General features: G+C 31.6%; 1 protein-coding gene across 34 annotated transcripts in view; it reads right to left on the reverse strand.

Annotated features, from left to right (window-relative positions):
• Window positions 1-398: 398 nt before the first annotated feature.
• Window positions 399-23,040, reverse strand: part of LOC139512332 (spectrin alpha chain-like) — a 55,886-nt gene continuing 33,244 nt past the window's right edge. For 21 of the 34 annotated variants that reach the window (XM_071299891.1, XM_071299887.1, XM_071299884.1 and 18 more), the window contains 23 exons: window positions 22,763-22,952; window positions 22,121-22,224; window positions 21,067-21,229; window positions 20,214-20,298; window positions 18,967-19,151; window positions 18,626-18,730; window positions 17,439-17,548; window positions 17,132-17,230; window positions 15,930-16,050; window positions 15,380-15,501; window positions 14,703-14,934; window positions 12,561-12,797; window positions 11,910-12,046; window positions 11,306-11,495; window positions 10,813-10,992; window positions 10,097-10,209; window positions 9,545-9,562; window positions 8,204-8,353; window positions 3,934-4,035; window positions 3,326-3,379; window positions 2,644-2,790; window positions 1,491-1,638; window positions 399-1,098 (listed from right to left, as the gene is read on the reverse strand). In XM_071299891.1, the coding sequence (XP_071155992.1) occupies window positions 973-1,098; window positions 1,491-1,638; window positions 2,644-2,790; window positions 3,326-3,379; window positions 3,934-4,035; window positions 8,204-8,353; window positions 9,545-9,562; window positions 10,097-10,209; window positions 10,813-10,992; window positions 11,306-11,495; window positions 11,910-12,046; window positions 12,561-12,797; window positions 14,703-14,934; window positions 15,380-15,501; window positions 15,930-16,050; window positions 17,132-17,230; window positions 17,439-17,548; window positions 18,626-18,730; window positions 18,967-19,151; window positions 20,214-20,298; window positions 21,067-21,229; window positions 22,121-22,224; window positions 22,763-22,952 (3,118 nt within the window). In that variant the 3' untranslated portion in view covers window positions 399-972. The remainder of the gene's footprint in view (window positions 1,099-1,490; window positions 1,639-2,643; window positions 2,791-3,325; window positions 3,380-3,933; window positions 4,036-8,203; window positions 8,354-9,544; window positions 9,563-10,096; window positions 10,210-10,812; window positions 10,993-11,305; window positions 11,496-11,909; window positions 12,047-12,560; window positions 12,798-14,702; window positions 14,935-15,379; window positions 15,502-15,929; window positions 16,051-17,131; window positions 17,231-17,438; window positions 17,549-18,625; window positions 18,731-18,966; window positions 19,152-20,213; window positions 20,299-21,066; window positions 21,230-22,120; window positions 22,225-22,762; window positions 22,953-23,040) is intronic. The other 13 variants (XM_071299893.1, XM_071299888.1, XM_071299886.1 and 10 more) reach the window with 1 other exon arrangement.

Raw genomic sequence — 23,040 nt, forward strand, 5'->3', positions numbered from 1 at the left:
ATTATAGTTTTCAATAAAATTGGCAAAATCTTGAAAGTTTGTCAAAATTGTCATTTAAGGGCAATTACTATTGTAAGAATTCATTCAAATTGTTACAATCTTAGCAACATTTTTTGTAGAATTTGTTAACAAAATTCATAATTTACCCATCTCAATGAAATAAAACTGACTGTTCATTGGTCACCTCGGATTCGCCCCTCCCATATATGGCATCAGTCAAAATCCAGAATTTATGAAGATTTGTTGGTGTAATGGGAATTTGACCCTCACAAATAGTAGAGATTGATTTCATGGTGACACATTTGTGTTTGTATTCATATAATCCAGTATATTTTGCTTTCTTATATGTGGGGTATATACTATTCTGATACTATCAGCTAATGATATATAACAACAACTCAAATATGATAATGTTTAATTCATTTCTCTAGCTAATAACTTAAACATAACTTAATAAGCTTATAATGATAAAAATAGTTCTGCAGTATGGTGTATGCAAAAAAAATTGGAAGTGTTTACGAGATTCAGTTTAAATAAAATTTCATGATATATATGTATATTATATGGTCTGAAAACATACAACATTGAATTCCTGCTACTTATATTTTGGTTCCAATAAAAACAATACAATATTTATCATGAGTATACTCGGTATTTTTTCTAGATATCAATTGATGCATTCATATATAAGAGATCCAAGCACTTTTCAGCATAAAAATATCCAAATCTAAAGCACCTAAAATTTAAGAAGCATTTCGCCCTGCAATTTTAAAAGTAACAGCATACAAATAATTCAATTATAATTATAATTGTAAATTTAATTTTCCTTTCAGCCGATCTGTAATTTTTGTAGACAACCTGTTCCCACAACCCTAGTCATGATTGATAAAGCGTAATAAAATTGTTTGTAAAACGACATAAACTGAATATATTGTAGTAAAAATTGCACAAGATAAAGTCTGTCTATATTGGTTAGTTTATAAACATAGATTCCGTAAAATCGGTATAATCGTAGGCATCTGGTATTGTTCGTCCCGTCTTGTCCACAAAAGGTTTCATACGCTGTATACAATAATCTGCTTGATCTTTTGTGAGATTCTGAAATTAAATAATAGGAGATATTAGCTTCTTAGCATTTATTTCTTGAAGAAAATAGTTTAACTAATAGATAAGAAAACCCTGTGCCATTTTTTTGTTTTAAAGGTTACAAAAATGAGCAAAATACTGTGATCAGCAGCTTGCACAGATAATCTCCATTTCAATTGCGCATTTCTTCTTCTTCTATTTTTCTGCATTCAATTGACAATAAAATTTCATAAAACAAAATCTGAAGCATAATTTTGCAAATTTTATGAAGATGTTTTTTAGTGAATTCAAACAGTTGCTACAAAAATGTACCCGGTATATATGATCAATGCGGAAATATACAAATAATACAAGTAAAAGTACAAGTTTTAAGATTTGCCTGTATGTGTCACACCAATACTTACTGCATACAGCTCTTGTGCTGTAATAAACGGTTTATCTCCTGAAGTTAGGGCTTTGAAGGCTTCCACAACTTCAGAACTAGACTGTACATTTTCTGTCTCTCTACTTATCATAAATGCCATATACTCTTGTAATGATACCTGGCCATCTCTGAAATAATTAAATCATATATTTGTTAAATTTTTATAACAAAACTATAATTCTTTGTTTTACTGGTACTTTTTATTTGATTTTTATGCCCAACCTACGATAGTAGAGGGGCATTATGTTTTCTGGTCTGTGGCTCCGTTCGTCCGTCTGTGGGTCCGTTCGTTCAGGTTAAAGTTTTTGGTCAAGGTAGTTTTTGATGAAGCTGAAGTCCAATCAACTTGAAACTTCGTACACTTGTTGCTTATGATATGATCTTTCTAATTTTAAAGCCAAATTAGACTTTTGACTTCAATTTCACGGTCCACTGAACATAGAAAATGGAAGTGGAAGTTTTAGGTTAAAGTTTTTTGGTCAAGGTAGTTTTTGATGAAATTGAAGTCCAATCAACTTGAAACTTAGTACATATGTTCCCTATAGTATAATCTTTCTAATGTTAATGCCAAATTAGATTTTACCCAATTTCACAGTCCATGGAACATGCAAAAGGATAGTGCGAGTGGGGCATCCGTGTACTTTGGACACATTCTTGTTTTTTAATATTATCTAACTTATCCAGAAAGTTTTTTGTTTTTTTTAAAATAAAATACTAGACAAAGGTATGCAATTTCGAAGATTGCATGTTAATTTGAAATGAACAAAAACTCAATAAAATACAATATGTCTTTATCCTGGGGTATGCCTGGTTTCCAGGACTTGCATTTCAAAGGAATACAAAGTAAGGCCTTAATTAGATAGATGGTTGAATGAGTACTGTTCTATTGAACATGAAATCAATTTCCATTTAAAACTTTTATTTGTCTTTCATCTAGCTACTTTAAAGAAGAATGGCTAGCAGAGTTTCATTATACAAGCCATTACATCATTCAGATAACCAAATAAAACTTAAGTGTCCTTTTATAATAATCAATACTCACATTTAAAATTTAAATAAAAGTTTTTTCGTACATTTTCATCTCAACCTTGTTCTATCATTAATACTACTTTGAGATCAAAATTCGGACTAACCTGTTCGGATCTACCATATCTAATATGGCCTGGAATTCTGGATCCACTTGACCTTCGTCCACTACAGGAAGATCATATCCCAGGGCTCGGAGACAGGATTTAAATTCTTGGTGGTCTAATTTACCAGACTTATCTTTGTCAAAGTGCCTGCAAACAAAAATTAAAATTCATTGAAGTTAGTTATTTTTCCTTCTCAAATTGTAATATCGGGTTGATTCTTGGAAAATATTTCTTTTTAAGAAGTGGGTCATTTCTGATTTTTTTTTTTCGCAGAGATTTATTACACATTTCTACATTGAATTGAATGTGTTCTTTTAAGTATTTTAATGCAAATCAATAAAGTCTATAAAATTTATTACATGAAATAACATTCACAGTCTTAATATCAAACATTTTCTATTAACAGCACATTTTTTCCATGAGTTAACTTTATCAAACATTATAAAAGTATTGTGTGATTAAATCAACTAATTACTGACACATTATATTCCTATTTTTTATACTGTTGTGTCATCAGTGTATATAGTGTATCTTAAATTCAAGCAGTATATAAGATTCTGCCATGTCAGTCATCCTCATGTTACATAAGAATTTTAACCTGATCTCATGTCAACAATTACTGATAAGGCCAGTTAATGTGATAAGTACTTATGACAATGATGACAAGTTGTTATTAACTTACTTGAACATCATGCTGAATTCTCTCAGAGCATCTTCTGACACACCACTTCTGTTTCTGTAAGAGAGGAAAAATATCATGCAATATATCTGTCATTTTACTATATAATTGTATTTCTCTAATTCTTTGGCAATTTAACCCTTTTTGCTTGTATAAATTTGTGGTGCCAAATATCGCGGAAGATGATTGGCTAAGTTTCTGGGTCATAACCTTTATCAGCTCACTGGATGAATTGTAATGCAGTTACATGTGTTAGAAAATTGACAACCTTGTAGAATGCGGGTCGTTATCAAAGGTGATTTTTGTTATCAAAATTAGAAAATGTATTTGATAATCATTAGAGAAACAAATTTCTACATAGTAACTCAAGGATTATGGGATTTATCCAACCTCAATAGTTAAATTATCAGTTTAAACGTCCAGTGCTAGACTCGGACTAAAATATATGCTTGTTTATACTTATTTTGAATAATTGCAGATTGATCCAAGATATTTAATAACATTTATCTAGTTAGAAAAAGATATTTTTCCTTACCAATATCAATTAAATTTTAAATTAAATGAAATGTAAAGAACATAATATAGAGAGTGGTAAATAATAATTTCCCTACCTTGCCTGTATCTGTTGTTCTAAGTTATGTTGCATTCTCATACCAAGTTGGTCTAACTGATCCCACTGTTGTGCTAGACCTACAGTACTGTGTTCTGTATATCTGAAAAACAAATTAACATCATTCTTATGGACAATAATTTAAATGGTGATAAATTTATATATTTTACTTTTCAAATATTTCACAACTTTGTCTAATGTTAATAAGGGGACGAAGTCCCCTATTACAGTAGAAAAACCAATACAAAAAATTTCGGGAAAATTTCCCTAAATTTTCATTTTACTAATAAACTCAAAATCGTTAACTTTTTTTTGGTCACTTTTCTTAATTCCCGCATCTGCGCAGAAATCTACTTCCTTCTTCCAGTCTTGTCATGAGACTAAGTAAAATATGAAGGAACACAATACAAATTTCATTTTTAATAATTCTTTGATATGATATGAAAAAACATTACCTGTCAGATGATAGCGTTTCTTTGTTTACATTGAATATGACGTCATAACATAAGTAACGTCACAACTTAAATCCCTAACAACGGAAACGTTACAGTATTTTCGTTTCTTTTAACACACTTTGTTTACAGACTTCGTCCCCTTTCAGATTGAAATAAACAATTAATTTCCCCATAGGCGACAATGGTAGCCTTTTTCGAGACACAGACTTTAGGAAGTTGATTTTTTTAACGAAACCTTGCTAGAATCAAAGAAAAGTTATTAGGACAGTATTTTTTGGTCCAAAAAATATAGGTTCGCGTTGCTTTTCTTAGCGTATTTTGTACTTATCTCCCATGCCTATCAATTTTGCCCTTAAAAATACGTGTCTTGTCCTAGCGTTGAAAAGTCATCTCAGTGCCTTTAGGGCTACGGAATAATTTTTATTTTGCCTTTTGTATAAAGCAGAGTGCACGAAGTCTCTAATAATAAAAAATAACGGGCGCACATATCGACCAATCAGGATTCGCCATACTTTTAATTCTGAATACCATGTTATGCTCATAAAATGGCTGCGCCCATAAAATCTAATGGTGTATTGTAACCTATACGGTATTTAATACTTTCTTGTATCGTGCAATTCATAGTGCGTTAGATGCACAAATATATATGCCACAAATAAATCATCTTCAAACCGTTCTGGCTTTACTCTCTGAATTTTCACAATTTTTTATCGGAGGTGACCCCAGTCGAAAAATGTGAAGAATTTTTTTTTGTTTTTTTGAGTAAATGCGGTACTGTTAAAAAGGGACTGAAGATAATGCCCACTTTCTCCAATGATTCTTTATATATCACCAAGTACTGATTATATTGATACCAAAACCAATCCAATATATAACTACTACGGTGAATTTTGAACAACAGTTTTAAATGAAACCATTTTCGTATAAAGTACATTTTTGAAACAGACTATAGCATTTCAAAATATGGAATATGTGTAAATATTTGTGTTTTGACATCGATAACTGTTTGTTAACTACAAAATGGCATGCTTATTCTTATTCTTTTAGTTTGTTATTCGTGTGAACATTGCAATGTTCGAAGGGGATCATTTCCGTACATTTTCGCTGAATTTGGTAATTTCGATAACAGCACTTGGGTCGAGATTGTTATGTTTAAAAATCGATTTATATTCACAAACTCTAGACGTGTACTTGCTCTATTCGAACAAATCAACAGAACTTCAGAAAATGACATATTCGTTCCACAGTAAGTCAAAAGTCGAGCCCACCCATGTTTCTAAGGTAAAACGCAATACAAATATGAAACAGACTATAGCTTAAAAACTAGATAATCAATATTTCATTTGTCACCAAAAAATACGGTTTCACATCAAAAGTCAAGTAAAATGACTGTTTTTGACACTTTTTGAGCACTATGATAAAGAAATGTCGATGCTGTATAGATTGAAATAAACAATTAATTTCCCCATAGGCGACAATGGTAGCCTTTTTCGAGACACAGACTTTAGGAAGTTGATTTTTTTAACGAAACCTTGCTAGAATCAAAGAAAAGTTATTAGGACAGTATTTTTTGGTCCAAAAAATATAGGTTCGCGTTGCTTTTCTTAGCGTATTTTGTACTTATCTCCCATGCCTATCAATTTTGCCCTTAAAAATACGTGTCTTGTCCTAGCGTTGAAAAGTCATCTCAGTGCCTTTAGGGCTACGGAATAATTTTTATTTTGCCTTTTGTATAAAGCAGAGTGCACGAAGTCTCTAATAATAAAAAATAACGGGCGCACATATCGACCAATCAGGATTCGCCATACTTTTAATTCTGAATACCATGTTATGCTCATAAAATGGCTGCGCCCATAAAATCTAATGGTGTATTGTAACCTTCACAGTTAATGCCTGCCTCATATTACATACATGTGACAGAGTTGTCAAGCCACAACTGGAGATTTGGAAATTTTCAGCTGGAGTTTGGGCCTCATAACTGGAGATTTTTTATCGACCTTTTTATCGACATACGCAAGATTTTTTATCGACATATGCAAGATTTTTTCGTGTGTGTTTAAACTGCATATCTTCCTTTTTTGTTAAAATACAACAATGATTCCATACCTTCAAGCACCTACATAGGCATTTTTACTTAGTAAAATAGAAGATAGGGGGGGTTCAAATATTTATTCATCATAATTTTTTATAGTTCAAGATACAGTCATCAGTCATCATACATAGTTGGCAAAAAGTACATCTGCTTTAGCCACATTGTCAACTTTTGTACCACTACTGAACATGTTTGTAACAGAAGGTGTTGAATTGATAAACTGATAAAGTTGTGGGCTTTCTGGTGGGTAGCTGTCTCCATAGTTTTGGTCAAGTAATTAGGGCCACCATGGTCAGCTTTGCATGAAGTGTAGTAAGCATGGTCTTGACCCTTGTCACTGGACTTGCACCATTTTTTAATTTGGCTATAGTGATATTGTGTCTTCTTTAATTTGATGCTGGAGTACAAGTATTTGGTGATAACATACAGTTTGCATTTTGTCAAATTATAAGACAAACACACTTATTTAGGTATTCCATTGGACCAGATAGAAGACATATCATATTTGATAAAATTGAGAATGGAAATGGGGAATGTGTCAAAGAGACAACAACCCGCCCAAATAAAAAACAACAGCAGAGGGTCACCAACAGGTCTTCAATGTAGCGAGAAATTCCCGCACCCGGAGGCGTCCTTCAGCTGGCCCCTAAACAAATATATACTAGTCCAGTGATAATGAACGCCATACTAATTTCCAAATTGTACACAAGAAACTAAAATTAAAATAATACAAGACTAACAAAGGCCAGAGGCTCCTGACTTGGGACAGGCGCAAAAATGCGGCGGGGTTAAACATGTTTGTGAGATCTCAACCCTCCCCCTATACCTCTAACCAATGTAGTAAAGTAAACGCATAACAATACGCAATTGAGTTGATTTTATTGTCTTTGAGGTTCATTATAAACTAAGTCTGTTCCATGTTTTCAACAGCATCAAAATTTATTAAAGTCGATGTTTATACAACTGTTCCATTGGCAGTATCACTTTTAATCATCCAGACATGTTTATTTAACTAGCTAGTTGATTACTAGGTAAATGCCAATCATCTTTTATTGTTGTATATACAGTCTAAACCTTAACACCTTCGTTGATTACTTAAGGCTATTTTCCTATTTACCTTTTTGACACAAATTCCATTACAGGAAACTTCCGATTTTCTCAGACTTTTCCCATATAAATTTAGAGTTTCTCGGACTTTTTCCCTGTCTGTATCTATTTTGTAAACAGAAATGTCTACTGAAAATTTTTCGAGATTGACATTTTCAAAAAGCGGAAGATTTCAAATTTTAACGGGAGGGACGGAAGAGGGTCTGAAAAGCGGGAGATTTTAACTCCCGCCGGAAGAATCACATGTTTTTGCTATTCAATATGCTTCCAAACTTTTTATCATATCGAAAACTGTTCTAGTAAAAATTCTCTCGCCTTGTAAATTACAAAATTTTAATCTCCTAACCTTATGATTACAGTGTTCTAGTCCTAAAGACACATAACATAATCTGACACTGAACAACAAGTTGCCAACAATCAAACAAAATAGTAGTTCATCTAAAAGCTTGCATAATGTACAGCATCCTTTTTAAATTTTCTGTCAAATTAATAATTTCAACTCCACAAAAAATACAGTTATAGTAAAAGTGTATTTCTTTATTTCTTTATTTTTCATTCAAAAATTACACCATAGCATTGTCCTTTTTCCAGATGTTAAATCATTAAGATTTATTTACCTGTTGTCAAGTATCAGCCTCTCTTCCATAGCAGCACCAAGATCTTCTATACGTTTTAACTGACCCTTCTGTGCCCTGACCTCGTTAGATTTTTGTTTTGTTGCCTCCAATTGATCCTCAAGTGTTCCTGATCCTTCCATCATTGCTGATCTAAAGTTTTTAATATAAAAATAAATATTTAAGGAACTGAATATAAGAAAATATTTGCAGAAAGATATCATTGGCAATAGTCTGATCATAAAAAAAATAAACAACCCTTTTTAAAATAATAACAATGAAGCATAATAAATCATTGAAAATAAGCCTTAACTTTAAATAACTCATAAAAAAATTCAAAAATATACAGAACAAAAATATTTCACAACAAAATTTGTAAATATCAAAGCAAGATTTAAATGTGAAGCTGCCAAATCTCTGGATGTTTGGGGACTTATTTGACCCTAATTTACATAAAAGATATAACTGATAAGAAAAATAAAACACAAAATTGTTATGGACAAAAGCCATGTCATCAAACGTCTTATACATTTATTAGTACAAGTGGTTGGTTCTATTTAGATCGCTTTAGGATGCTAGCTCTTCAAATAGAAGTTGGTTCATTCAAAAGCACAATCGTGTAGTTTAACATTTTAAATGTCTTTACAATGTCACCCCAAATATATTAGAGGTGCCCATTTAATATTGTAAATCCTCAAAATATCTGTCTAGAATCAACCACTTGCACAACAAATTTAATCAGGTCGTCGCTAACATAAAGCAAATGTTATTTTTTTTGTAAAATTACAGAAATAAATCATGCCTGTCCTGAAACTAAAATCCTTTAAAAAGAAAAAGAAAAAAAAACCATGCAATTTTCACATAAAGAATTAACCTATCATTAAAGTTAGTAGTCCTGATTTTAATATTTAAATTCATTCATTTAACACACATCGAATGCCAAACTAAGCTGATGAGAAATCATCATGCTGGAAGTCTAACATCTAATACACTGCAACTTCTACTCAATATATATGTTACATACTCAGGGAATACTTTTATGGAAGTTTCTTCAAGAGGTCAAAAGGTAAAGCTTAAAATTGTATACAAAAATTACATTCGAACAAAGATGAATAGCAAAGGATTAATTATACTGATATTTCATACTGTCCTTTGTGTAATTTGCATATTTAGGTTCTATATTAAAAAAAAGTATTTAAAATTATTCTGAAAACATTTTCTGAGCCAAAATATAAATGGTCATATATAAAAGGACAGCAGTGGTTAGATTAGTACTATAAGTCTTCATAATGGCAGACAACATAAAAAGGAAAATCCCATGCCAAATATGAGATAAATAATAACCCTTCCAGGAGCCACATTCTGTAGAACGGAAAATATACAATCAGAAAATCAAAATAGCAAGTAAAGAGTAAAGTTCACTCGAAAGAGTTGAAGAAAGTCACACTCTAGATTTAACTTTTTTTCAGGTAAAAGAAAGCTGTTCACTCGAAAGAGTTGAAGAAAGTCACACTCTAGTTTTAACTAGTTTTTTAACAGGTAAAAGAAAGATAACTCTTATTTTCAAAAATATTCACAACAAATGCATTAGTCGGAGACACTCATAGAGTTGTGTTAAGTCACTTCTTAAAACTTCTGTTTCCACATAACATAACATAGGTCTATATCTTTGAATGCTGATTTATATTTGACAGGTTTTGAAGGTAATATCTCTATATAAAATTTATTTATCACTATCATTTGAAAAAGTATATGTAGTTTTAGAAATCTTTCATTTGGTTTTCTGCTCCATATTCTCCATGATATAGCATTTGAGAATTCAAACATATTATCAGATCTTGAGCAATTGTAAGATAGACATCAAATTCATTGAAGATCAAAAGTTTTCTACATTACCTTGTAGCAGTAAGCCATGAATGGAAGGCATTGGCAGCTTGGGCAAACTGTTTCCTCAACTGATCGTTCTCTAATTGTCTTTTGTGTTCATCCTCCAAATCTACATCTCTTTCCTTAAACGAAATTTAATATCAGATTAATATTTATAACTTCAAATAACTTGACCATGTTTGTTATTTTGAAACATACTGAAGTAAAATGTGTACCTTACATCAAGTTAACATCCTGCAACTCTAATTATTACCAAATCACTAGTTTCTTATTATAAGGCCTTAGTTACAGGTCTTCTTAAAATATTCCCTTGCTCCTTAATTCTATTTTTTTTCTGACTACAATTTTTTTTTCAGTGTCCACTTTTTTTTTTTACATTTTACTTTAAGAGGATGTGGCACCTAAAGTTTGTAATAAATAGAGACTGCATTCAACCATCTGAAATTGTTTTAGGTCTTATTTTCATTAAATTTGGAAAAATCTGTTTTACAAAAATTCTTTCTTGTTTTCAAATTCTGTATGTTATATGTCGTATTTTATTTCCAAGACAGTAGCAATTTTAAGAGACATACATGCAGCAAAATATAAAATATGAGAACATTGCTGTTTTTATAAAAGAGGAATAATAAGGATGAGTAAACATAAGAAAATATAAGATGTGGACGTCTTCTTATAGAATATTTGGAATAGTAAGTTTCCTGGCCATATGAAGAAAACCTTCGTACTTTAATGATCTTCTGAAGATTTCTCCATGTATCTTCCAAGGTATCCATTGTGAACCATGTGTATGGATTGGCTCCTACATCAAATGATTTGATCTGTTTGTCTAGGGCAGCAAGCTGGTTAAAATCTTCCTGGGCAGCACTCAAAGATGCTTTAAACCCATCATGGGCTTCTATCAAGGCCTGCAAAAATTATATTTTTTTAACTATCTGATAATCTTCTTTTTCTTCTTCTCATAAACTTATGTATGCTAAAAAATTATTCTACGAAAAACCCTAGCATTTTATACTTTTCTTTCATTCATATAAAAATTATCAGTAGCAAAGAAGTATTTCAGTGGCCTATTGCATTTTTTACTCAATATTGTGTTTCATGTCCTCTTCTAGAAATAATTAAAATTCTTCATTGTATGAAGACATCCTCCTACTTTGAATACACTTTACAAGGTTATTTTGTTGGAATCTTTATCTTTAGTACATTTTAACAAACTCTTACCTTAATTTCTTCAACAGAATTACACCTAACAGAATCTGTTAAATCTTCTTCAGCATTCTCAAACCAGCTGTTAAATGCAGAAGCTTTCTTGGCGAAAGTGAGGTACAGATCCTCGATTTGACGATACTGATCTTGTAAACGTAAAAGCCTCTGTTTACGGCTATCAGAATCACCCAAAAGCTTCTGCCACCTTGAAAAAATAAAATTTAAATGATAAAATTCAAAAAAAAATGAATGAATTTTCTTTTCTTTTAATATTGTCTGTTTTCAGCTGCATTAGTAATGGTACTTAAAATTGCTTTTTTCTTTAACGTCTGCCATCAAATGCATAGATTAAAAAAAAGTCAAGCCTAACAAAACTTATTTAAAGTGTCACAAGCTTTATACATGAAATTATATCATTCCATTGTAAGAGATATGACAGAATTTTAACTGTGGTATAATAATTGTAAATCTATGAATACTTAAATGAGTAGTATTAAAGAGAAATTATGCAACTTTTGTTATGCTTTTTGCTTTTGACCTAGAAATCCATCACTCAAGATGTCTATACTAACAAATTTATGACATCCTAACTGTTGTTAAACGAGACTATAGTACATACCTGTCCATGACATCATTGTATCGTTTCTCTATGGCTGGAGTCTGGGCATGGTTAGATGCTACCAGTTGGTCCTTCAGAGCTGTAATAGTTTGTATACCTTCCTTCTCAAAAGCTTGTAATCCAGCATCGAAAGTTTCCTATGAAACAAGATTGAAATTCATATATATGAATTTATAAAAGAGGAAATTGGTCTCTCCTTGATTAAAATAAACTTAAATATGTAATATATTATCAATTCAACTTTACCTTAGTTTTCTTTATAATGAACTTAATAAATGGCAATAATTTTAGTTTGTAAACCCTCTAATCATGATTATCCTTCAAGTTTTATTTTTACAGAAATGGCCATCATTTTTTAGCTGTCATTTTTATTTTCCATGAGATTACTTGATAAACAGAAGTGTAACGAGATTGATCCACTTGCCGTCAATCTAAATTGGTAGGAAAAGAAGTATTGTACAAAAATAATTGTAAGGTTTTTATTAATGTGAAAAATGCTACTAAATGAGGATAATTAGAACTAACATTCTTAAAGCTGATATTTATAACTGTTTGCAGATTTTCAAATGCTTGCATTAATTTCTGAATTTACAGTACTCTGATTTAAAATAGACATTCTGCAGAAATTTACCCCTGAATAAAAAAACTTACTTGTTTGGTGAGAAGGGTCTGCACAGAAGACAGATCTCTTCCATAATCATCAGATCGTACTTGTGTTTCCTTATCAGCTATCCAGCTCTCTACTACATCAGTTTTCCAGATAAACTGGAGGAAAGCTGAGTTATCGATAAGTCCTGCTTTACGACGGTTAGCAGCATCAGACAGAGAGTTCAATTTCTCCTGAAGACCTGCAATCCTCTGAGCAATACCATCAGCATTGTGGTTACCCTGAAAAGGAGTAAAAATATGTATTATGTAAAACCCTATACAAATTTTCGTTACTGATTTTTATTTATCAGTATGCTTAAATTCAAATAGAAACACCTTTTAAGATGTACCCAATACTATTGGTTCAAATACAATTAAAATGTTCTCATGAAATTTTTAATCATAACTGCACATGTAAATGGCCCAATGATATGATCAGGAAGAAGGGGAAAATTTATGTGACTTTTTTTTTACCTGAGATTTTCTCGAAAACTGCAAAAATTTAGCATTTAATAGTTATCTGCCAGACATAAATCCTTAACAAACCTATACAATTAACAACTGGTTGTATTACTCCTAGTACCTTTTGTTAAACACTGGTGCGTACCATTTTCTTTATAGACAACTGGATTTTTAAAATTGAACAGAGCCCTAAACATCTATAAACCAGATGCTCCGCAGGGCACAGCTTTATACGACTGCAGAGGTCAAACCCTGAACAGTTGGGCAAGTATGGACACAACATTCAAGCTTGATACTGTCTGAAATTTGGATTGTGATCAAATTTTTGACATTATATAGGTTTCTGACACAAAATAAATGTGGTAAAAAATCTTACAAATCTATTGCTCATTACTGTCAGTGTGCAATTAAATATTTCATCTTGAAAACTTTTCAAAAATTTGAAAAAAAAAAAAAAAAAAATATGAATCCCGTTTAAAAATTGTAAACAAAAAATCCCTCGACCCAACTTATTGAAACCCCCCTTGGAGCAATAACCCCAAAACTCAATTCCAGCCTTTCCTTTGTAGTGTGGAACCTTGTAGTACAATTTCAGAAAGATCTATACACTAAAACACAAGTTATTGTCTAGAAACTAGAAAAGTGCTTCTTTTTGGCCCTTTTTCGCCCCTAATTCCATAATGGTTTGGGCAATAAACCCCAAACTCCCATCCTTCCCTTTGTTATATAGAACATTGTGGTACAATTTCAGAGCAATCAAAATATTTATACACAAGTTATTATCCTGAAACTAGAAATATGCTCATTTTGGGCCCCTAAATCCAAAACAGTTCGGACCATCATCCCTAAAATTAATCCCAGGCTTCCTTTTGTGGTATTGAACCTTCTGAAAAAAAATTCATAAAGATCTATTTACTTAAACTAAAGTTGTTGTCCGGAAACCAATGTGTCTTCGGACGACGACGACGATGACGACATCATACCATTATACGATCCAAAATTTTTTTTTGCGGTCGTATAAAAATAGAATTATAAAAGTTTTGTCTTTGTCTATAATGATGAATAAGAGAAAGGAGTATGTTCGATAAGGTCCTAAAATGGCCCCCTTTTTTAGCGTAAATTTCAAATTCGGAGTTATCGACCAATATCACGATAATTTATAGCTAATACATTGACTAGCTAGGATATAAACCATTTTGTTGAAAATTTTACGTTTCTGCGTTTCATTATGACGTCACAAGTTGTACTCATATTGATTTTTCACGAAAAAATCAATGAAAATGGGTAAATTTCCATAGATTATTGGACAGGAAACATGGAGCGCATACGTCGACAACAAAGATCTTTTAAAATAATGTTTGTGAAGACATTTCACATGTCTTATTTGAATCTTAAGCTTGTCGACGCCTGCGCTCTATGTTTCCTGGTCCTTTATTTGGTTGAAATCTAGCTGATTTTGTCAAATTTCACCAAAATCCCATATCTTGACCTTTTTTGGATGTAAAAATCAACGTGTTAGAATTAAACTTTGACAAAAACAGTTCTGTTCAACTTTCTAACATGTCTTTAAGGCAACTTAAAACATTTATTGTCTTTTAATTATGAACTTTATAATTGGGGCCAAATATGGCCCTTACCGAACTTACTCCTTTCTCAGTTCTACATTTATCACATGATGTTTACCTCCGACATGAGTTTATCTCCCTCATTTTTAATCTCCCCACATCTGTCTCTGTGAATCTGGAAGTCTGTCTCGAACACTTCATGTTTCTTCAGTAATCCCTGTACAGCAGCCATGGTCTCACCATAATCTCCACCGGTCAGCAGATGCTGCTTCTCTGTGATCCATGCCTCTTCTTCCTCAACATTAGCACTGAACTGTTGGAAGGTATACGACTCGTCTAGTTTCTTTCCTCTGTAACAACATAAAATGATTTTAAAGTTAGTTTAGGCCGTTAGTTTTCTTGTTTCAATATTTTTACATTTGTGAAGCTTTTAAAGCTGACTAATTATGAGCTTTGCTCACTGTTGAAGGCCATACAGTGACCTATAGCTGTTAATTTCTGTGTCAATTGGTCTCTTGTGGAGAGTTGTCTCATTGGCAATCATATCACATATTCCTTTTTATATTTAAAAACGAGTATTTGTCTTTGATAAAATCACTTCATTAAGCCTTATTTTTTATAATAAAGTATCTATATTACATAAATTTCAGTTAAAAAGTGATCCAAAACAATGCATTTTAAATATCATATAACAAAATTCTACTACGAGTAAAATAATCGTCAATTTCTGAATTCTTTAAATTTTCATGACAAAAACATATTCATGGCTATGCAAGTGAGGATATGAATTCTTACCTGTTATTAGCCATCTGTTTTAGTTCTTCCCAACTTCTATCTAACTGCTCCAATCTTTCTTTAATGTCAGCAGTGTTGATGTCAGATTCCTCAATCAACTTGGCTCCAGTCTCTTGTACAGCCTAAAATATTGCATCACATGTAACTCAATTGTCATTATAATATCTTCAGTTCTTTCATTGGTGGATGCCAACATTTTATCAAAATCATTGACTATTTATAAACTAATCATAGTTTATTTCATACTGTTTTTAACTCACCGTTTCAGAATCAGATGCATTCTTGGTTATTTTTTTCAAAATCGTACACAAATATTTAACTTTTGTTTTTAAAATCCACAACAATGTTCCTCCAAGCAATGGTATAACATCATTTTCAATTTGATGTATGAAAAGGGAGATTACTGCTCTAAAATACTAAAAGACACATAATTTAGGATGAGGTAGCAAATCCCAATTCATAAAGCCATTGCTGTCTTACATTAATAAGGCAGATTCAAAGTATAAAAAGAAAACAAGTGTTGCCTCTTGTTTATTCTCATGCCACTCACCTGAATAGCTGGTTCATGAGTTACCAACTCAGCCTCCAGACGCTTATGTTTCTTTCTTAGATTTTGTACACTTGTCAAGTCACGACCATAATCATCAGATCCAACCAAGAGTTTCTTTTCCCTGAGAAAATTGAAAAGTATTAACTTTTTGTCCAAATGTCTGGTAGAAAATTTAAACAAACATCAACACTTTTTAACTTATACTTATCTTTCAGAAAATTTGACAATAATACATACAAAAAGCTCATCAATTAGAAAATTTATATTTTTATGAATTTATTTTATTTTCTGGAGTCCCAATTTGCTCAAATCCAGTAAAAATTGTCTTTTAAGGGATTCTTGATTATGTGGTTTTCAAAATTCTGCATATAAGCGATAGAGGTTTGTATTTTGATGAAGATTTGAATTCATAGTAACATATCCCCCAAGAAACCCCCAAAATTAGTACTCCACAAGTTAACAGTATAATAAGACCGTTTATACATGTAATGTATCTGTTTAAGATAACAATCAGTAATAAATTCAGCACAAATTATCCAAGTTCTGATTACATGGTACTTTTTATTACATATGATTATACAAGATATAAAATGTACATGTGTATATTATAAGCACTGACAGAAGCATGTACCGTATCTTTTTAAATTACCTTGCTTTTCCTTTTTTATTTAATTTGATTATCTGATGCTTTCTTTTAAAGAAAAAACAACAATATAAATGTCCATGTTTGTCATAACATCTATACTTTAGATGGAAATATCAATAATGTTTTGTACAAATTTTGAAAATGTGTATCAGCAATAAATTGTAAATTACACTTTTGGTATTTTACTGAATTTTGTCAAAGAATGACCTTAGATCAGCTCCTAATCACCTTATGAGGACAAGCAAAAATCTCTATTTGTGATGTCAAAGTTACAGGAACTTGTGTGATTTTACGAAACAGCGGACAAATTCTAATACAAGTGTAAATATGTCTATTATATGCCAAAATTTAAAATAAGAATATTCTACTTGGTACTAGATAACGAATAACTAAGTAAACTGGACATTGAAATGACTTACTGGTCTTTAATTTCTATTATCATAGATATAACAGCAAGTTTTCAGCATATTTAAGACACCACAGTTTGTCAGACAAAAACAATTATTTGGTTTGTTTTATAGAAGTCTTAACTTACTGCAGTAATTTATCTACTTACTTGATCCAAGCCTCCTCGTCATCAATGTCTCTGAGGAACTGTTGCATGGTATTAGCTTCATTCAGTCTGTTACGTCTGATAATGGATAGTTCTTTTATCCTGTAAAAATTCATTTAAAAAATTTATTACTTTATATTTATCAATTAAATGATATCTTGTTTATTTTCTCTGCAAACATTATAGAGTAAAAAAATATTTGCAAAAAACAGTTTTGTTCTGAATATTAACTAACCTTCCATTTTGGATTCCAAACTGATGAAAAGAGAGTCACTATATCCACTTTTTTCTGATGATAAAATAAACTTACTTGTCATATCTTTCATTGATAGTTCTCTTCCTTACTTCCAGACTCTCAGCATCCCATACACCTCCTTCAATAAACTGATCAGCCTGACTGTTCAAATCTTTTATTCTATCCTATAGTAATAGAAAAGAACTTCAATAATAATGTGTTGGGGCAAACTGTTTCATAGGCTGGACCATTTAAAAATAAATAAAATAATCAATTGAAATTTAATGCATAGTGGGATAGAGCAATAAATATGTTACTAACCCTGGAGCATAAAATTACATATTTAAATGCAAATGTGATTCATTATTATTCCTTGGACATAAATTTCCGTATTTTTTGTGTTCCACTAATTTAAATGTTTTACTAATTAAAATTTTTCTATCAGGCTGTATGCAGACTTTGGAAAAATCATTACAATAAATGAATCTACAGTATTTCAGATCTTATGAACAATACATTTATGTTGCTTTTAAGGTATATCTTGTATTTCTGTACTAAATAATAGCAGATCGTCGCTGGGCTTCTAAAATGTTGTAAATTACAAATTTTTCAAGAAAAAAATATCTCACAAACAGGCTTTGAAAATTTTGGCAAAATGCATGCTTCCAAAACGTCGTATGTGAACTTGAACATTTTTGTAAATAGCAGTGAAATAAAAACTTTGACATTTCTGGATTATCCAAGAACTTAAATTATTTTCACAGAAATAAAGAAATGTATAATTATTTTTTTCCCAAAGCCATTCTACAACGATTTTCAAGTTTTCATACAACATTTTGGAAGCAAACTTTACAAACAACTGACATTGGCAATTTTGTAATATGTCTTATTTCACACATTTTGATTGGTCTAACTGAATGCTATTTTGTAATACCAAAGATTTCCTCCCGCCCAGACCATTGGTGTCAAAAAGTATTTTTAGCCAAAAAAGTCATATACGACATTTTAGAAGCCCAGCGACGATATATAGTCTCAAGTTCATGTTTTTAAGTGTATGATTTTAAACACTGTAATCTTTTTAATATATTCCATCAGATTTTTACATTGGAATTTGAACCAGTTTTTTTTTTCATAAAATATTCAGTTATGTTGAAAATTTGTGAAACAAATATAACACTACACAACTATTGCTATTTCCCATACAACTTTGTTTAAAAATGTTTCCAACAAATAGTTCTTTGTTAGTAAACAGTAAGATTTACCTCATGAGCAGCTACATCAGCCTCCAGTAATTGGTGTTTCTTCAATAGATTCTGTACGGAAGCTAAATCTTTGCCATACTCTTCTGATGCTAACATCTGTTCTACCTATAATTAAAAGTCATAAAAATTTCAATAATAAGACAGCAAGCTCACAACAATAAATTTGTGGCAGGCAGTTTTTACTACTGCTATTTGTACTGATGGGTGTTTGATGATCATTTTGTTTAATGACAAGTTTTTACATTTCAATGAATTTTCCATTTTTCTCTCTTTATTTCAGATGATTCCCGGACAGAATTTTCAGACTATATTTGGTTTTCCAAACATTTTCCCAAGCTTACCTCTCCAAGCCAGAATTCCATGTCTTTGACTCCAGCATTGTATGTCTGTTGTCGGCTTGCTTCTTTCAATTTGTCACTCTTCTCAGTAGATTTACCCACAAGAGTTTCCCATTGGGAAGCCAAACTTTCAAGTCTAGCTTGGACAGCATCTTCTGATCCAGCACACTGTTTCTGGTCAATCAAGGCTACAATACATATCATTTCATTGTTAATATCATGCATATAATATGCTTTAAGAATGAAGCGCTTAGTAACATAGATATAAGAAGATGTGGTATGCGTGCCAATGAGACAACTCTCTATCCAAGTCACATTTTATGAAGTAAACCATTATAGGTCAAAGTATGGTCAGGAACATTCTTGATCTACAAATAAATATGTTGATTTTCTTTCAGACTTTTCTTGTCGAGGAATATGACAATATGACAATGGCGACAGATCCAGCAAAACAAGCTGAAGCTAGAATTGAAATGTAGCCTATAAAATAAGAAAGAGTAAAAAAAAGGGTCCTAACCCAACACCATGTAACACTTAGGAATCAGGATGACGAAAACCACACATTATAAGCTGGGGAGATGCTTTGAGTGTAAAAGAAATGTCACTGAAACCGACCCCAAAAATATCCCTTTTTTATACCAGTTGGTGATATTTAACAACATACAAATCTTTTCAAAGATAACTTTTTAAATCCAGTTAAAAAATAGAAATAAATCAGACTTATGAACAGCGCCATTTCAAATTGGTTTATACTTACTTTTGGAACCTGTAGGTAGATTTAAGATGGAAATTTATACCTGGTAATATTCAAGAAATGTTTAACATTCGTTTTTAAATAGAAACTTAAGAATACGACAACAAATAATTTGACTAATTAACATTTAAAAAATAATATGCAGAAAAAGGGTGCATTTGGAAAAACAAACACTTCATGTAGAGTTCAGATGAACTTTTCTCTTTGCTCACTGTGTTTGGATAATTCTGAAAAAGTGCTAGTACAAATGGCCAGTATATTTAAATGTATAGCATGTCTGGTAACAAAGTCCTTCAAAACACAAGATGTACGACTAGACAAAATTTTGTAGTTATCAAGTTTCAATGAAATAGATAAGAGGTGTGAAAAATGTAAGCGCTTGATGTCCCTTCCTACCCTCCCACATACATTTTAATGGAACAGCCCTAACTATAGGACCTAAAAGTAGAGGTCATTGATATTATTACCCATTTCCAAGACAATCATGTAAACCCACCTTGTCCGACACCCAGAAGAGATTGGAGTCTGTCTGCATTGGCTGCTAGTTCTGCCTCAAAAGCTTGATGTTTCTGGTGTTTACTCTAAAATACAAAATTGTAATGATATATTTTTTTGTTCAAATTAAATGTTTATATATTTGGAGTGTACATCCATTTGATATTGCAATCTTATTTTGAGAAGTGATTTGCTAGTGAAAATTTTCTGAGAGAATAATATCATGTGAGGTATGCTCATTTTTTTAAATTTTTTTTTTTTTAAGTTTTTGTCAGTTGATGTATTACAAAAACAATATTGGTTTTAAAAGAATTTATTTTTCAATACAGATATGTAGAGATGACTGTTATGTGCTATGATAACTAGATGTGTCAAAGCGACACGAATGGCCCCGTCTCAAAATGTTGAAAAATCTGCAATTTCAATAACACATGTTGACACAAACATGATGGTAGTCTCACATATCAAACATCAGCTCAAAATCTGGAGGCGTATAGAAAAAAAGTCTGTATAACTGTGATTTTCAACAATTTTCGAAGTTGTAAACCATTTATTTTGGCAAAAATTAGCGGAGCAGAACGAAACTTAAACTTGATCTGTAACTCATCATGGTTAACTCACATAACAAAAATCAACCCAATATCTGAAGGCGTTTAGAAAAAAAACCTCCATATAATGGTTTGTTGCGGAATGACGGAATGACAGAATTTCGCAATTACGGAATTTCGGACAAGGGTAAAACTGTATGGCACTGACAACTTCGTTCCGGGGCCATACAAATGTAGTAACTGCTATGTATCTGAAAATGAATCTCAGAAATAGTAGCTTTACTACTGATCAATTTGCATTATTACCTGAATATTACTGGGATCTTTGTAAGATTCATCTGAAGCAATCTGTAATTTTTCTTGGAGCCAATTTTCCATTTCATCAGCATCTCTTGAAAACTGCTGGAGGGTTTGAGCCTCACCTAACTTAGACCTGTTATCTATCAGAGCATCCTTTAATTGGGTCCATCTGTAATAAAATAGGCTATTTTAGTACAAAATAGAAAAGTTTAAATAGTTGTTTTCACATTCTAAATTTATTATAATAAAGAACAGGGTTCCAAGGTACGTATCATAGCACATATTTTATCTTTCATAGATGCCAACCCTTTTTTGACCCATTCAGTAACAATCTATCACATTTTCAGTAATTTTGAAAACTTTTCAGTTATCATTCAAAATTGTGCATTTACCAAATAAATTACTGATGAATGGTTGCAAAGTGATGTGCAATAATGTGTTTCGTTAAACATGTTATCTGTAGTATGTATTCCATTCATTAGTTGTTCATAATTGGGTTTTTTTCTTGTTTTCAATAGATATGGTTTTGTCATGAAGAAGAGAGAAAGGGGGAAAGCCACTTCATAAAATGTGTGTTTTCCTCTTCAGAAGTAAGTCAGTCCCCAAACGATATGTCCATAACTCCTAAGAAACTGGAAGCATTACATTGACGTTTTCTAAATACCGGACCGGGCCAGAAAAGCAATGATAAAAATACGCATTTTACAAAATTGAACGACGCCGTAACTATTCGACTATTGACTGTAATAGCTTAGTTTGTATCGCAAATTCGTAAAAATTATGGCAAAATCGTAATGGTTGGCATCTATGATCTTTCCAAATGCATCAAACAAAATATGTAGCTGTGAGAGTACTTACAATGCAATTTTCATATAATTCACATTTTGAAGGGGTACAAATCCCATAAAAGTAGTTGATTGGAGCTGTCTTGATAAAAATCTGTCAACAATTAAATGGCTGCTAATAATGTAATAACAAAGGCTTGGTTTGATTCGACTACCAAAGGTTGTAACAAACGCAGCTGTTATCCAAATATAAGCAAATAGTATATATATATTACCTATCTAAGACCTGATCTCTCTTGTCTGTGATAGCACCACTGTCGTAATGTTCTCCTCCTATCAACTGATCAGCAAATAACTGTAAAGCTTGTATCTTCTCTTGCTGAAAAATAAACATCAAATTTTGAATAAAACATGTTATGATCAATCCCTCATAATAGTAAATTAACATCACTTTTATCAAAAAATATAATCCTTATTTCAATTAAACAATACAAACTACAAGAACATTTTTTTTTTAAATAATACATTTTATATCTGAATATAATTGATGACTTGCATAACATATCTTTTACAGTAATGTTATGTTGTTTGTGTATATATGCATTTGACAAGGCATAAATATAAATTTACAGTTATTTCCAGTAAAAGAAATATGCAGGAATTTTTCCAATCACCGTTATTTTTACCTTTTTTACAATCACATGAAATTGTTATATACTGCAGAAATATTTATAGCCTCCCCATGAAATTGTTCATAGAAGGCACAAAAAATTGTGTGAATTTTTCTTTGATGTATGGAAATTGAAATTGCAAAAAGTTACTAGTGATAAAAACCATGTTTACAGTATGATCTTCAACTTGTCTTGGAAAAGTTTTTCATATGTATCCATGCAATAACCTTATTATTTAACAATCACCTGGCTACTAATGGCTCTGTCGAAATCTTCATGCTTCTTAATGAGAGATTCCACATTATCACCATCTACTTGGTCACCTGACAAGAAAGCTTCACGGGATTCCATCCAGGATTCGGCTTGTTCACAATCTCTGTAGAACAACTGTAGTTCCAAACACTGGTCCAACTTCATACGTCTTGCAATCCATGCTCTGTAATAGAGATAATAAATTGATTTACATGGGTCAAAATAACAGTGAACAAGAATGTGTCCCCAGTACACGAATGCCCCACTCGCAC

Source organism: Mytilus edulis, chromosome 2 (genome assembly GCF_963676685.1).
Source record: "Mytilus edulis chromosome 2, xbMytEdul2.2, whole genome shotgun sequence".
NCBI lineage: Eukaryota > Metazoa > Mollusca > Bivalvia > Mytilida > Mytilidae > Mytilus > Mytilus edulis.